The sequence below is a fragment of the Gossypium hirsutum genome, chromosome D06, assembly GCF_007990345.1.
Source record: "Gossypium hirsutum isolate 1008001.06 chromosome D06, Gossypium_hirsutum_v2.1, whole genome shotgun sequence".
NCBI lineage: Eukaryota > Viridiplantae > Streptophyta > Magnoliopsida > Malvales > Malvaceae > Gossypium > Gossypium hirsutum.
In genome coordinates, this window is record NC_053442.1 from 62,814,510 (window position 1) to 62,829,382 (window position 14,873).

The following is a 14,873-nucleotide window of genomic DNA, read 5'->3' on the forward strand; positions in this document are numbered from 1 at the left end:
ATTATATTTTACCTATTTTAATGTATTTCATTTACATCAAATTATTTTTTACATATATTATTGTATATTATCATTAAGTCTTTTACTTTTCTAAATATACGTATTTTACATATATCACTTTTTTTTCCTATATAATGTTTAGTTAAAAGTTTATCAAGATATTATTATTTCACGTAGGATTTATTTCTTTTGAAAATTAGCTTTTAATTCATTACCTTTCGATTGCTAATCTGGTGCAAGATTGTTGTACTTGTTATTGCGACATTATTACACACATTCAATATCACATTACATCATCTTCTTATTCAAATTTAAAAAAAAAAGATTTTTCAAAATTGAGATAATGCTTGTATTTAGGATTTTTAAGGAAATTGAACCCTAACGTATTGGGTTCCGATTTTCTTCGTTAAATCTAACAATCGAGCATTTCTCTTTAATCAAAAAATAAGAACTCATTATTGGGAATTCAACACGTTGTGTCCTAACGTATTGGATGTGACGCATTGATTTTTCGAAATGAAGATTTTTTCCAAAAAATAATAAAGGAAATATTCTGAGTTTGAGATTTTGGAGAAATTGTGCCCTAACGTATTGAGCCGCGATTTCTTAAATCTTGAATAAATGGATATTCTTTTAAATTTTTATTACACGAGTATTCTGGCTTAATTCATTTTGGAGGAAATTAGAATGTCGTGCCCTAACGCATTGGGTGTGACATTTTCTTTCTCTGAAATGATAAGGGTCTTAATACGTAACGTTTTAAGTTTTTGCTAAGGATTATATTTTTCAAATTTTTGACATTAAGACATTAATTAATTAACTAGGTACCAATTTTTTGGCGTAATGAGGGTGCTAATCCTTCCTCATATGTAATTGACTCCCGGACCCGTTTTTCTAAAATTCGTAGACCAAAGTCGTTTTTAGGTGACCCAATCACACCTGAATAAAAGATTGGTGGCGACTCCCAATTTTTCCAATTTTAATCGACAACTAATTTTTGTTTTTTTTTTCAAAAATAAAAAATGGTTTCGATAGGTTTTTAATTAAATAAATTTAATTTGGATTGTCACGTAAGACATCCAAGTCGGCATTTAAAACCCATTTGAACAGCCACATAGGATCGCTGTTAGGGAGGTAACGAAGCTTAACGGTAGAGTGACCACTTCGTAACAAAAAGATAATGTAAGTGACTAAAATTGTAATTTGAAATAAATAAAAGTGACTATTTTTTTAGTTTATCCTATTTTATATTATAAGCAACTTAACTTGTGTATTTAATTGGTACAGTACTGACAATTTTATATTCATTCCAATTAGATCCCAAAGATAATTTTCAAAATAATATATAATTATTTAATTTAAAAAGTAAATGATACTCGAATCCGTATATTATTTATCATATTTATGGCATTTGGAATTGCATTGGGAAAATGGGAGCTGACTTGGTCCCCAACACATGCCTAATTTTTTAATGGCTAGATTTTTATTACTTTTTTAATTGCCAAACATAAATTAAATTTTCTCCCATGCCAAACATCAATTAAATTTAAAGTACTGGATCAATTCAATGCCTCCTCTTATTTTTTTTTAAAGAATTATGATTTAATTTAAATAAAAATTATATAATTAAATAATAACTCTAACCTGACTTGAATTTTTATATCCTTGTATAGGTTGAACGAGTATCCCAATTGATCTCTATAGTCTTTTTTCTTTCTTTATTATGTAGGATTTGATATAACAAAAACACATTGTTAATGATTTTAAAAAACAAATTATGATATTTAAAAAATAATAATTTAAAAAATATCCAATTACAATTATATATTATAAACTCGAAAAAGATCATAAAATGATTGTTATTATATAACTATAAATGAACAGAACGTTTGACAAACTACTAGTGATAGTGAACCATTCAAATAATATATTTATTAAGCTAAATAAATGAGGAGGAACGAATAATTTATGTTCATTTATGTTCAAATTCAAACTTCTTTGTAGATTTGCTCATCAGTTCATTTATAAACTATTTTTTTTCAAAAATAATATTTTCCTATGAAAAATATTAATCGAATATGCTCACGAACATTAATCCAACTAAGTCAAAAACTTAAACAGACACGAACCCAACATAAACAGCTTCAAACATAAACAAACAAACATGAACAAAATTTTGTTCGTTTGAGCCTTATTTATCCCGATATCTCCTTTAAACTTCAAAGTTATTTAATTAAAAGAATATCAATTTCGAGAAAACAAATTACTATAATTATAGATTTAATTATTTCAATTTTGAAAATCTGTAAAACATAAAAAAATAAATAGAAAGCACAACACAATACAAAAGAATAATACAAACACAACAAAGATGCACGAATATGAATTTATTACAGTATTAAAACTTATATAAATATATAATATGTTACACAAGTATGACACTAAGAAATAATGAATTGCCAGAAATCAACATTTTATTATAAAATATAAATAGGATCAAATGATAGTGTGATTTAGAAAGAGTTATGAGAACAAAACTTTCGGTGCTGTACAGAGATAAACCCTAAATCAAGTGCAAATATCTACTAGCTTATACTATTTGATGTGTTCTTCCACTCATGTCCGAAAATTCAAGAGCTAAACGCTTATGTTGAATTTCTAACATCGGACCAATTGCGATCACAGACACATTTTCAGTCTCATCGCATCTGTTACGGTGGCGGATTGATGACCGAGTCGAAATCGTAAAATAACGATCATAACTTATCTCTCTATTTAGTTACCTGATCTGAGGCATGCGATAGGATCGGTTTAGAGATCCAAAACTCTTTGTGGATATGTGAACTTAATGTCTCTCAATCAACTCAGGCAAGATTGGTAAGGAAAAGATTCGTTGTATGGCATTACCATGGCTCGGAGTTGTTGCCAAGAAAATTACGGCCATAAATCGGTTGGCACCAGTCTTCCTCCATTGCAATGAGATTCAGACGCACAAACAATTTCTGAACAGCTTCCTCTTCTAGAATGCTAACTGAATTTGTTGACCTACTTTGTGAGGAGGAAGGACTCTGCAATAAGTTTATTGAACTTCATTATCTCAGTCCGTAAAAATCGAAATTAAAAGTCATATATTGACATCACACTGAATTTTACCTTTGCATCTTGGTACAACCTGAGGTATTTCAGAGACTGCTCGTATAATCCACAATGGTAGAGGAGAATGCTGTAATCTCTAATTTCTTTTGGATCGGTTTTTAGAAGAATGAGACGTTCACATGCTGCAATGAGAGTACATTAACCGCAATATTGCATTTCAAACGTATACAGGCAAACAAGTTTAGGAGGAAAAGACATTTGAGGGGGAAAACAAAGAAATTTTGCTTAAAGCAGGTTGGAGCAAACTAATCCAAAAGCATAGGGAAGGACAAAGAAAGTTAACAGCTAAGCAGAACCTTGAGCTGACAAACTATATTATTCGAACTAAAGTGTGTTTCGGATATGGAAATATGTTGGAAATGGGTATTTTCAATTTTTTTCTAGGTTTTTCAATGTAGTTGATGGATCCTAGGAAGTTCATATCCCCAGAGACTCATATCCGTATCCTTATATGGGTTGGACATGAGTACTTCAAGAAAATATAAGTTCCGGAGCAACATGACTGACAAGTAAAATGAGAAGAAGACTAAATGCTTAGACTAGAAATGGTGCAAAAATCTTCTTCCACTGCAATGTAGAGAATGTAGAGAAAAGGTGCGTTTGGTTGAGCGGAAAAGTGAGGATGAAAAAAATGGAAAAAAGAAATTGAGAGTGTTTGATAAGAAAAAGAAGTGAGAATGATATGTGGAGGGAAAAATCAGGTCAGATCATTCAGTTATTAAGTTAGATTTCAGTTAGGTTGGGTCAAGTTAAGGGTAAAAAATTTGGGTTAGCTTTTGCCACCTCTAGACTATCACGTGTTCATGTCTATTATGTTAGGGGATAATTTTGTTGCTGTAATTGGATTCAAATTTCTGTTATTTCGGTTATGTTTATGCTTTTGTAGTTAGTAAAACGCATTGTTTAGGGACCTAATTTAATGAAACGATGTGTTTTGGGTTTAAGGTTGAAATGGGGCGTATTGATGAGGGTAAAATGTCACCGTTAAAAGAAACGGTGCGGTTCAAGCCTACAACTGGCCATAACGATTTCTAACTGAATTTCAAATCAGTTGTGGCCTCTCTCTCTCGTGTTTAACAGCAGAGGAGAGGGGAAGAATGGATCATCGAATTCAGTTATTGGATTAAAAGTTTGCTTTCTTCTCTCCCTTTCTACTCTTGCTTTCTGTTTTCTGTTTTCTCCCTACTTTCCGGAATTTGATCTTATCAAATGTATCAGAGCTTAGCGATTGTCTACGGCAGATGAGGGGATCTCGACCCGATTGCAGAAGGAAGTTACCTATCTTCAGCAGGAGATGACCAAGCTTCAGACTGAGTTTTCTCAATGGGACACTTGTATGGAGGGGCGTTTCAAGGAACTAAAGGAGGATTTTTGAGGGGAGCTCAAATCAGAATTTCAAGGGCTATTCGAGCAATACCTGGGTCATTTGGCTGGTTCTTCTGTGGCTGGTCAGTCATCAAACAAGGGCAAGGGGATCTTGGGTGGACCTCCAACAGGCTTTCCCCCTAAGGAGTCTTTGCCAACTTCTCCTAGGGTGTATATAGGCAGTTTGAGCCCTTCCCACCATTCAGACAGTATGAAGACCGTTTCAAAAGCTTAAAAGTTTGGAGTGCTTCAATTTAATGGAAATGCTTTTCGTGCTTGGTGGGCCAAGTTGGAGCAGTACTTTGAGGCTGAGGGAATTGCTGCCAACACTCAAGTCAGAACAGTTATGTTGCCTTTGGAGGGTAAGACCCTTGACTGGCATCACTTTTACACTAAACGCCATGGAGGTTTTCACATGTTAACCTGGGATTCTTATGCCCAAAGACTACGAAAACGTTTTGGGTCAAGTGTCCTTCAGGATCCAATTACAGATCTAGTGTCTTTGAGGCAAGTGGGTTCAGTGGATCAATATCATGACACATTAGTCAGCCTTTTGAATCAACTGCACCTACCAGAGACTTATGCTTTAAGCATATTCATCCACAATATGAAGGCTAAAATTGGGCAGTACCTACAACTTTTTAAACCCAAGTCTCTAGTGGACGATATTTGGATAGCTAGGTACGTGGAAAACATCCTCAACAACACTTCCAAGCATGGGCTCTTGTCTGGATGGTGAGTATCTTCTTGAGCACCTCCCTTATCTGCCTTGAGTTCTAGTGCTTCCAAGGCTTCTGTCGCAACAATTCCTATCACTCAGACCAATGGTACTGCAAGCTTTGAGGGCCAGACTAAGGGGCCAACTAGATCCTTGTCTTTAGTTGAAATTGAGGCCTGGAAGAGAAATGACCTGTGCTTTTGGTGTGGAGCCAAATATAATATTGGCCATAAATGTGTGAAGCCTCAAATCTATCAACTCTTGTTGGATCCCTGCATAGAGGGAGAAGGGGAAGAGTTCCTGGAGTGCCTTGATCAACTTGAGGATCCCACCCTAGCTGAGGAGACTGCTCAAGGGCCAGTACTATCCTTGCATGCCATCCAAGGATCCCAAGGGCTCAACACTATGAGAGTGGTAGCATGCTTTGGAAATGCCAAGGTTATCATCATGGTTGATTCAAGTAGCACTCACAACTTTATTAGTGGTAAGTTAGTGAGACAGTTGTCTTTGCCAGTTAAATGAGTAGGCTGAAAGTTACAGTTGCTAATGGAGGGATCTTGTCTGCTTGTGGAATCTGTAGAGGGGTGAATTGGAGGACTCAAACCACTAGTTTCCATACTGAGTTCTTTGTGCTTCCTTTGAAGGGCTGTGATTTGGTACTAGTTGTTCAAAGGTTACTTTCTTTAGGGACCATTGCTTGGGAATTTAGCTCTTTGACCATGCAGTTTGTTTATGAAGGGCAGCAATGTGTGTTGAAAGGGATACAGCCTGGCACTATCCAACTCCTGGAGGAAACTCAGTCCACCAAATATTTTTCTGTGGTTGGCCAAACTTTGGGACCTTATGCAATGGTGCTGACTACACCAGTGCAGGCATCACGACAGTCAGCATTGTTAATGACAGCTACTTCCACCTCTGATGAGCTGCAATTATTATTGGAGTATGGGGATATTTTCCAGGAACCTACAGGCCTACCATCCTCTCATTTACAAGACCACAAAATACCCTTAAAGGATGAAACTTCAGTGGTCAATATTAGGCCCTATAGGTACCCTACTGTGCATAAAAATGAGATGAGGAAATTGATTCAAGAAATGTTGCAGGTAGGGATTATCCGAACAATAATAGCTCTTTTGCTTCCCCCATTGTGATGGTTAAGAAAAATGATGGTAGTTGGAGGCTGCGTGTGGACTATAGACAACTGAATCAATTGACCATCAAGGATAGGTTTCCTATCCCTATCATTGAAGAGCTTTTGGATGAATTGGGTCAAGCAGTGTTTTTTTCCAAGTTGAACCTTAGGTCAGGCTACCACCAAATCAAAATGTGGGAGCCTAACATCCATAAGACCGCTTTCAGGACACATGAGGGGTACTATCAGTTTTTGGTCATGCCCTTTGGCCTAACCAATGCACCCTCCAATTTTCAGGCCCCGGTGAATTCAATCTTCAAGCCCTTGCTGAGGAAATTTGTTTTGGTTTTCTTTGATGATATTTTGGTGTATCAAAGTCTTGGCAAGATCATTTGCTACACCTTAGAAGAGTTTTTGATATCTTGAGAAACCAGCAACTGTTTGCCAAGAGGAGTAAGTGTCCATTTGGCTCTACTGGAATTGAATATTTGGAACATGTCATTTCCCATGGGAAGGTGGCCATGGATCATTCTAAGGTGGAGAGTGTCATGTCTTGGCATACTCCTCAACCAGTTAAGGAGCTCAGAGGGTTTTTGGGGCTTTTAGGTTACTATAAGAGGTTCATTAAAGACTATGGCACCCTAGGCAAAGCCCTTGACTGATCTCCTTAAGAAGGGTGAGTGGGGCTGGTCGCTGCAGGCTGACAAAGCCTTTCTGGCACTGAAATGTGCTCTAAGCACTGCCCAGTCCTTGCCTTGCCTGGTTTTCACCTTGACTTCTGCATTGATGCTGATGCCAGCAGTTTGGGAGTGGGACCTGTCCTTCATCAACAAGAGCACCCTATTACCTTTTTCTGTAAGGCCCTTGGAATGAGGCATCAATCATTGTTTATCTATGAGAAGGAGACGTCGGCAGCCCTTTTGGCTGTCAAGAAGTGGCATCCCTACTTGGTGGGCCGCCGATTTCGCATCAGGACAGATCGTCAAAGCCTGAGGTTCCTTTCTGACCAGCACGCCATCACACCTTTCCAGCAGAAATGGGTAGCCAACACTAATGTGGTGGTTGATGCCCTTTCAAGACAGCCTAGCAGTTTAGAGGGCCAATTACTTCAGATGGTAGGTAGCTCAGTTATCTCTAGGCTGTTCACTCAGTGCAGCTTTCTTGGCAGAATGATCCCAAGCTCAGCAAGTTATGTCTCGAGCTCCAACACCAACCCTCCTCTCATCCTAAGTACACATGGGATGGTCGATTCTTGAGAAGAAAAGGGAAGTTAGTGGTGGGAAATGATCGAGAACTCTAACAGGAATTATTCTCACACTTCCATGAGAGTGTTGCAAGAGGGCACTCGGGCATCCATGCTACTTGCCACAGGCTGGCCAGTTTGGTTTATTGGAAGGGACCGAATTCTGCTGTTAAACAATGGGTGAAAGAGTGTGCAGTGTGTCGAAGGTGCAAGTATGAAACTTCAGCTCATCTAGGCCTTCTCCAACCCTTAACCATTCCTACCAAGGCTTGGTCTGAAGTTAGCATGAACGTCATTGAAGACCTCCCTTCTTCCAAGGGCAATGGCACAATTCTGGTGGTTGTGGACCTGTCCCACCCTTTTTCTGCTATGATTGTGGCTCAAGCTTATATTGATAACATCTATAAGCTTCATGGCCTCCCAGATTCTATAGTCTCTGATAGGGATAAAGTTTTTATTAGTTCTTTTTGGCAGGAACTTTTCAGGAAACTGGGAACCCGGTTGCACCTATCCATAGCTTACCACCCAGAGAGTAATGGCCAGACTGAGGTGCTTAATAGGTGTTTGGAGGGTTACCTACGCTGCATGACAAGATAAAGGCCAGGGGACTGGTTTTGCTGACTCTCTTTGGCAGAATGGTGGTACAAATCCACCTTTCATTCTGCTATCCAGATGACCCCTTATGAGGCTTTGTATGGCCAAGCTCCACCGCAACATTTGCCTTACTTGGCAGGCTCTTCCATTGTGGATTGTGTGGATCGCAGCTTACAACAATGAGAAGCAGCCAAGCACCTCCTGTGATACCATCTTAAAAGGGCTCAAGACTGGATGAAACACTTTGCTGATCAGAGGAGTGACCGTAGTTTCCAGGTGGGCGATTGGGTCTATCTGAAACTGCAGCCCTATAGGCAACACTCACTGAGGAAGCTAATCAACCAGAAGCTCTCCCCCAAATTTTTTGGCCCTTTCCTGGTTAAGGCTAAGGTAGGAACCGTGGCCTATACTCTCCAGCTGTCAACTGAGTCTAGGATACATCCTACTTTCCATGTATCCCAGCTCAAGCACCATGTTGGCAAACAACCGGTCCAATCCACCTTACCTCTTGAAGGGCATGATGGCATGATACCTAAGGAGCCCATTCGCATCCTCAATTGTCGCATGGTGAAGAGAGATAACCAGGTTGTCACTGAGGTGTTAGTTGAATGGGTTAATACCTTTCCTAAAGATGCTACATGGGAGGTCTTACATGAGTTGCAACAGTGGTATCCAGCTTTTGATCCTTGAGGACAAGGATCTCTTCAAACAGGGGAGTACTTGTTAAGGGATAATTTTGTTGCTGTAATTGGATTCAAATTTCTGTTATTTCGGTTATGTTTCTTTCTTTGTTTTGTTTCTGTTATTGTAGTTAGTAAAATGCATTGTTTAGGGACCTAATTTAATGAAACAGTGTGTTCTGGGTTTAAGGCTGAAACGGGGCATATTGGCTGAGGGTAGAATGTCACCGTTTAATGAAACGGTGAGTTTCAAGTCTACAGCTGGCCATAATGGCTTCTAATTAAAATTCAAACCAGCTGTGACCTCTCTCTCTCGTGCATTTAACAGCAGAGGAGAGGGGAAGAATGGATCATCGAATTCAGTTATTGAATGAAAAGTTTGCTTTCTTCTCTCCCTCTCTGCTCTTGCTTTCTGTTTTCTCCCTACTTTCTGCAATTTGATCTTATCATATTACTAGGGAAATGGAAATATAATCATGCAACATCTTCTACATTCGTACCAGACAAAGCACGCCTCATATCCCCAAAACGTACACTGGTCCAAACACCCCGTTCTAGCCTATGTTGAGCAGCCTTTGCAGATGCAAAATGATAGGCACTACAAGAAACCAAATACGAAATTATAACCTAAAACTTCAAAAGTAGATACTAAAACAACATTAAATTGCAATACAGATTACATACCTCTCTTGACTGCCATTAGGGTCATCTACACAATTGGCAGCATGGGCAGCCCTTAAGAATAAACTATCAACATGATCATGTTGAAATGGCCAGAAAGCAGCCTTCAAGTTTCTTAAAACCTGTAATCATGAAAGTATTTGAGAAAAACCGAAAATAGAAAAGAAGGCCAAAGGTGACTAAATTGAAGCTAAATCTCCCACAATTGCCCAAAACTCAAAAGACCAATGCCATATTAGAACTTCTTGTAAAGAATATAAACAAAGTTTAAACCAAGCTACCTGTGAGTGTCAAATACAAGTCTAAGTCCTACATAGGTATGTTCAATATTCTTTTTTCTAATTTTTAAAATATATTTGGGGAACCGTATCCTCGTATCCATTTTTCAATGTGTTGGATATGGGTGTTGGGCCCAACACACTTCAAAGAAACTGAAAAGTCTGAGCAACATAGCAAACTACAACACCAGTTATGACATCACATAAACGAAGTTGAATCTAAAACGGCACCATTGACTTCTCATGGAACATAGGAGAAAAAGAATAGTGAAAGAGAAAGTACATAATTAATCAAATAATTAGCAATTACATATCAGTTTCTTCTTTTCTTTGTACTGTGAAAAGCCCATGCAGACAAAGCTTATATCCACATCTAAACCAGGCTACCTGTGAGTGTCAAATACAAGTCTAAGTCCCACATAGGTATGTTCAATTATTTTCTAAATTTTTAAATATATTTGGGGAACCATATGCTTGTATCCATGTCTGAATGTGTTGGATATGGGTGCAGGACACAACACTTCAAAGAAAATGAAAACTTGGAGCAACATAGCAAACTACAACACCAGTTATGACATCACATAAATGAAGTTGAAATCTAAAACAGCAACATTGACTTCTCATGAAACATAAGAGAACAAAAATAGTAAGAGAAAGGATATAATTTTAATAAAATAATTAGCTATCATTTTACATATTAGTTTCTTCTTTTCTTTGTACTGTAAAAAGCCCATGCAGACAAAGTAGAAAGCTTATATCCAAGTTATCATCCATTTTTTCAACTCATTTTGAACTTGCCCAGACTTGATACTCAATTATCAAAAGCCAAAAAAAAAAAAAAAAGTGGGAAAAACAGAGATGCGGTCAAAACTTAGTACATAGAAATTTAAGGAGCCAAACGGCCAAGAGTATAAATGTCACCTTCTCCAATAGCATTTGTACGGTCATTATGTGTGGCTGATCAGATTCTTTGCTCTTTTGCTTATCATAGGCTCTCGGAAGACCATAATGATCATGTGGGAAAAAAATCTCTACATCAAAATCCAAAAGGCCCCACAAGCGAAACATTTTCAGGATCTCACTATGTATGAGCGAAAGCATTAAAGCAGAACCTGAACGATGTGTCAAAACCTGCTCAAAGCTTAAGATTAATTAACAAAAAATATCCCTACAAAATGATATGCCCTTCAGAAGAGAATATAAAATAATAATATAGAAGGCTATATTTCATACTGAGTGAAGATAAAGGGCTCGTGGCTCTGCAAGGTTCTTGGCACTAGATCTTCGGAATCCCTTTGAAGAAGTTAAAGGATTGACCAATTAGAAAAAGTAGAGTAGACTATCGCATTAATAGTTAAGAAACTAAGCAACTAAAAGAACATAAATCTTTTTTTCGAATATAAAAGTAAAACTAAAGAAGCATAGAGGCTACACTGTTCATTACCACATACAATTCCTTGAATTCAATAGAGTTAATATTAGTTAGTAGAAATAAGAATAACTTTGTTATAGTCAAAAGATTTGAAAACGACATAAATAACATTAACAGCAGCAAGGCATTATGCTATAAGCAATTAAAAGTTTTATCGTAATTACCTTTTTGACATATAGATATTTCTCTATGCTCTCCAGAAAATTCTCCCGTGACGACCTAGACAATGAGTTATAGTGAGAGCAATAGCCCAAGGAAAGATCATCCAATCTTTCAAGAAAAGCATCCACTGGTAAAGGAACAGAGGAGTGCGAAATGAGAGAATCATCCTCTGCTGCTATGTAAAGAGCTGTTCTTCCAAGATCAACTCGTCTATTTATGCTAATACTTGTTTCTCTCTCGACATTGGATAATTCATTAATTTGCGAAATAAAACCCTTCCTCGCCTCCTGCTCAAAAATCAATTAAAAAAAATTAAAATTTTAGATTTAAACTTAAACAAGTAACTAACTAGATCAAACTTGATATATCATTAAAATTGCCATTGAACTTAACTATGGTGTTTCCTAATTTTGGATATGTGAAACTCTATTGGACTTGAATGAAAAACTGGAACATAAATCTCAACCTCTATCCTCCACAAGATTAAAAAAAAAAAAAAAGATTTCAAATTGAAAGTTCGGGGTCCTAATTGTTGGCATGTCCTTAAATACAGAGATTATAAAATCAAGACACGCTTTCAGAAATTTGTTTTATTTGCCAAGCGATTTTTTCTCTTATTATTTCACGGCACATCAGGATGGAAAGTTCATTTAATTTCCCTAAAAACAAGAAACTGAAAGGCTTAAAATTTGGTAACAAACACAAATTGATTCATGCCACCAAGCACAAAATTCACCATAACAATATCAATTCTTGATGGATGATCCTTTAAACTAAAAATAATAATAAAAGATCAAATTTCCATGACTGAAGATTCTTCAAACCCAATAAGGAGGCAAAACAATCACATCTAAATTTTCCAAATCAAGTTCAAAGAATTAAAATTCGATCAACATTGATTAGAACACTTAAATAAATTTAAAAAAGTAAGTTCCATCATAAAATCAATTGAAGTTACTCGAACATCATTAAATCAAATTCAATCTAACATTTTCCAAACTGAATTTCGGAATCCAAGCATAACTTCTATAATCGTACATTTTTTACAAAGAGATTAAAGGCAGAAACAGAAATGCATATAAAAAATTCCAAAAAGAAAAAGATCAATCACAAAAACTACGGTAAAGAAGAGATAAAATAGCAGTACTCTAGCGTGAGAGGTGTCGATTCCAGAGGATTCGAGAGCATCATGTAAGGCGAAGTCAAAATCAGTAGCAGAAGCGTGCGGAAGGGATGCAGCACGGCGGAGGAGACGGAAAGACGGCGGAGATGACGGAGGAAGGGAAGGAGGAATTGACTGGAATCTGGAGGATTTAAAAGCAGGAGAAGGTTTCAGAATCCAAAGAGACGATGATGAAGAAGCGGCGGTTAACGAAGAAGATGGACTCATTGTTGCTGCTTTGTTAATGGCGACAAAACAAAGAGAGTGAGTGAGTGATACATAGAGAGTACAAATATTATAGAATCTGCAAAATATCTCTCTAGCATCCATGGTTGAAAAACGGAATCTAACAGATATTTTTGTCTGCTCGTTTTTTTTTTTCTTTTATTAAGAAAAAAAACGGTTAAAAGAGGTTTAAGACAATATCAATCCAACATACTGTATCCAAAAGAAAGGTCACAAGTCTATCCAAAAGAAAGGTCACAAGACTATCCACAGTATTGCAACCAAGCAACACAGGACACACCAGCGTGGAAAGATGTCTATGAAGACAAACCACCTGATGACTTGGAAGAAAGAATTGAACAACTAGAATTAAAATGTTACAAAAGAGGAGAAGAAGAGAAAGATAGAAGAGTTAAATCTTACCTCTGACATCAGTACGGACTATAATACTGATTGAAAGATACTAAAGAAAAGTCCTTTGTTTTCTTATATATTATTGTACTTTACTTTATTAAAGTATGAGTGAGTTATGGTTTATTAGATGAATCATCGTCCTTTATAAACTTTACTTTATTAAAGTATGAGTGAGTCATAGTTTCGAGATGAGTCATCATCCTTTTATAAATCATTGAACTTACTTTTGATAAAGTTTGATGAGTCATTGTCCTTTTATGCATTATTGTGCACGAGTCATGAATCAAATTCCTCATTATCTGTAATTCCTTCTCTATATAAGGAAGGAAAACTCTCAGATGTAAGATATCGAGTTCTGAAAATAAAAATATTAGTGTGATTTTATAAAATAGCTTGCTAAAACTCTCTGTTCTCTTCCTTCTTGATTATGGTATATTAGTAAAAGAAAATCTCTCGTGAGTTTAGAAGTATGCACTGTGCTTGCCATATAATGGATCCTGCACATCAGAAACTAAGCTTAGACCAGGTATACTAAACTCAGATGAGTTTGAAGAAGTAGTCTGAATTAATAATATTAACAGCTAAAAGGCAGTGTCTGTTTAAGTGGCCAAGAGGAGAAGGCCTTGTTAAGATATCGAGTTCTGAAAATAAAAATATTAGTGTGATTTTATAAAATGGCTTGCTAAAACTCTCTGTTCTCTTCCTTCTTGATTATGGTATATTAGTAAAAGAAAATCTCCCGTGAGTTTAGAAGTATGCACTGTGCTTGCCATATAATGGATCCTGCACATCAGAAACTAAGTTTAGACCAGGTATACTAAACTCAGATGAGTTTGAAGAAGTAGTCTGAATTAATGATATTAACAGCTAAAAGGCAGTGTCTGTTTAAGTGGCCAAGAGGAGAAGGCCTTGTTTTGGCATAGCATACCTGCTGTTATGATCTATTAGTTCCAAATATATCAGCTTCAAATAATATTTAATGATTGCGGCTCGAAAAATAAAATAAAATCATTGTTTCTTTTTAGGGTAAATTATTTTAGTTCGTCACCCACTTTTTAAGACATTTTCATTTTGGTCATCCAAAATGAAATTCTTACAATTTGGTCACCCAATTTAGGACATTTTCATTTTAGCTGCTGCCCAAGCGCTATATTTCTAACAAAGGTTAATTATACATGCCACGTCATATTTACACTTTCATTTTGGTTACGCTTTCATTTTGGTCACCCCAAAATTTTCTTTTAAGTATTGATTGGGGTAAAAAAATTACGGATTTAAGTGAAAAAAGTGATAGAAACTAAAATAATACACAGAAATTGTCAGATTGTACTTGTTTATCTCATTACCGAAATTATAAATTTCTTTTTTTCTTAGTATTAAATTTTTAATTTTCAAAACATCAAAATAAATTGAATAAATTATTGAAATTTTTATTTATCCATAGATAATGTCAACCAATTTATTAACATAATATTAAAATTAATTAAATTTTTTTTCATTTGGGTAAAAAAATATGAAAAATTATGATTTTTGTTAGGAATGAAAAATAAAATTAATTAATTAAATTAATTGCAAGACAATATAATTAAAAAAAATTGGATTCCATAGACAACTATTAAAAGCAATCATTT

At 36.1% G+C, this 14,873-nt stretch overlaps 1 protein-coding gene across 1 annotated transcript; it reads right to left on the reverse strand.

Annotated features, from left to right (window-relative positions):
* Positions 1-2,456: 2,456 nt before the first annotated feature.
* LOC107962349 (uncharacterized) lies at positions 2,457-13,211 on the reverse strand. Its single transcript, XM_016898693.2, has 8 exons — positions 12,589-13,211; positions 11,444-11,728; positions 11,081-11,140; positions 10,769-10,978; positions 9,573-9,691; positions 9,389-9,486; positions 3,154-3,278; positions 2,457-3,068 (listed from the first exon to the last, which is right to left on the reverse strand). The coding sequence occupies exons 1-8, from the start codon at positions 12,931-12,933 to the stop codon at positions 2,904-2,906; spliced, it is 1,407 nt and encodes a 468-aa protein (XP_016754182.1). The 5' UTR covers positions 12,934-13,211; the 3' UTR covers positions 2,457-2,903.
* Positions 13,212-14,873: the final 1,662 nt, after the last annotated feature.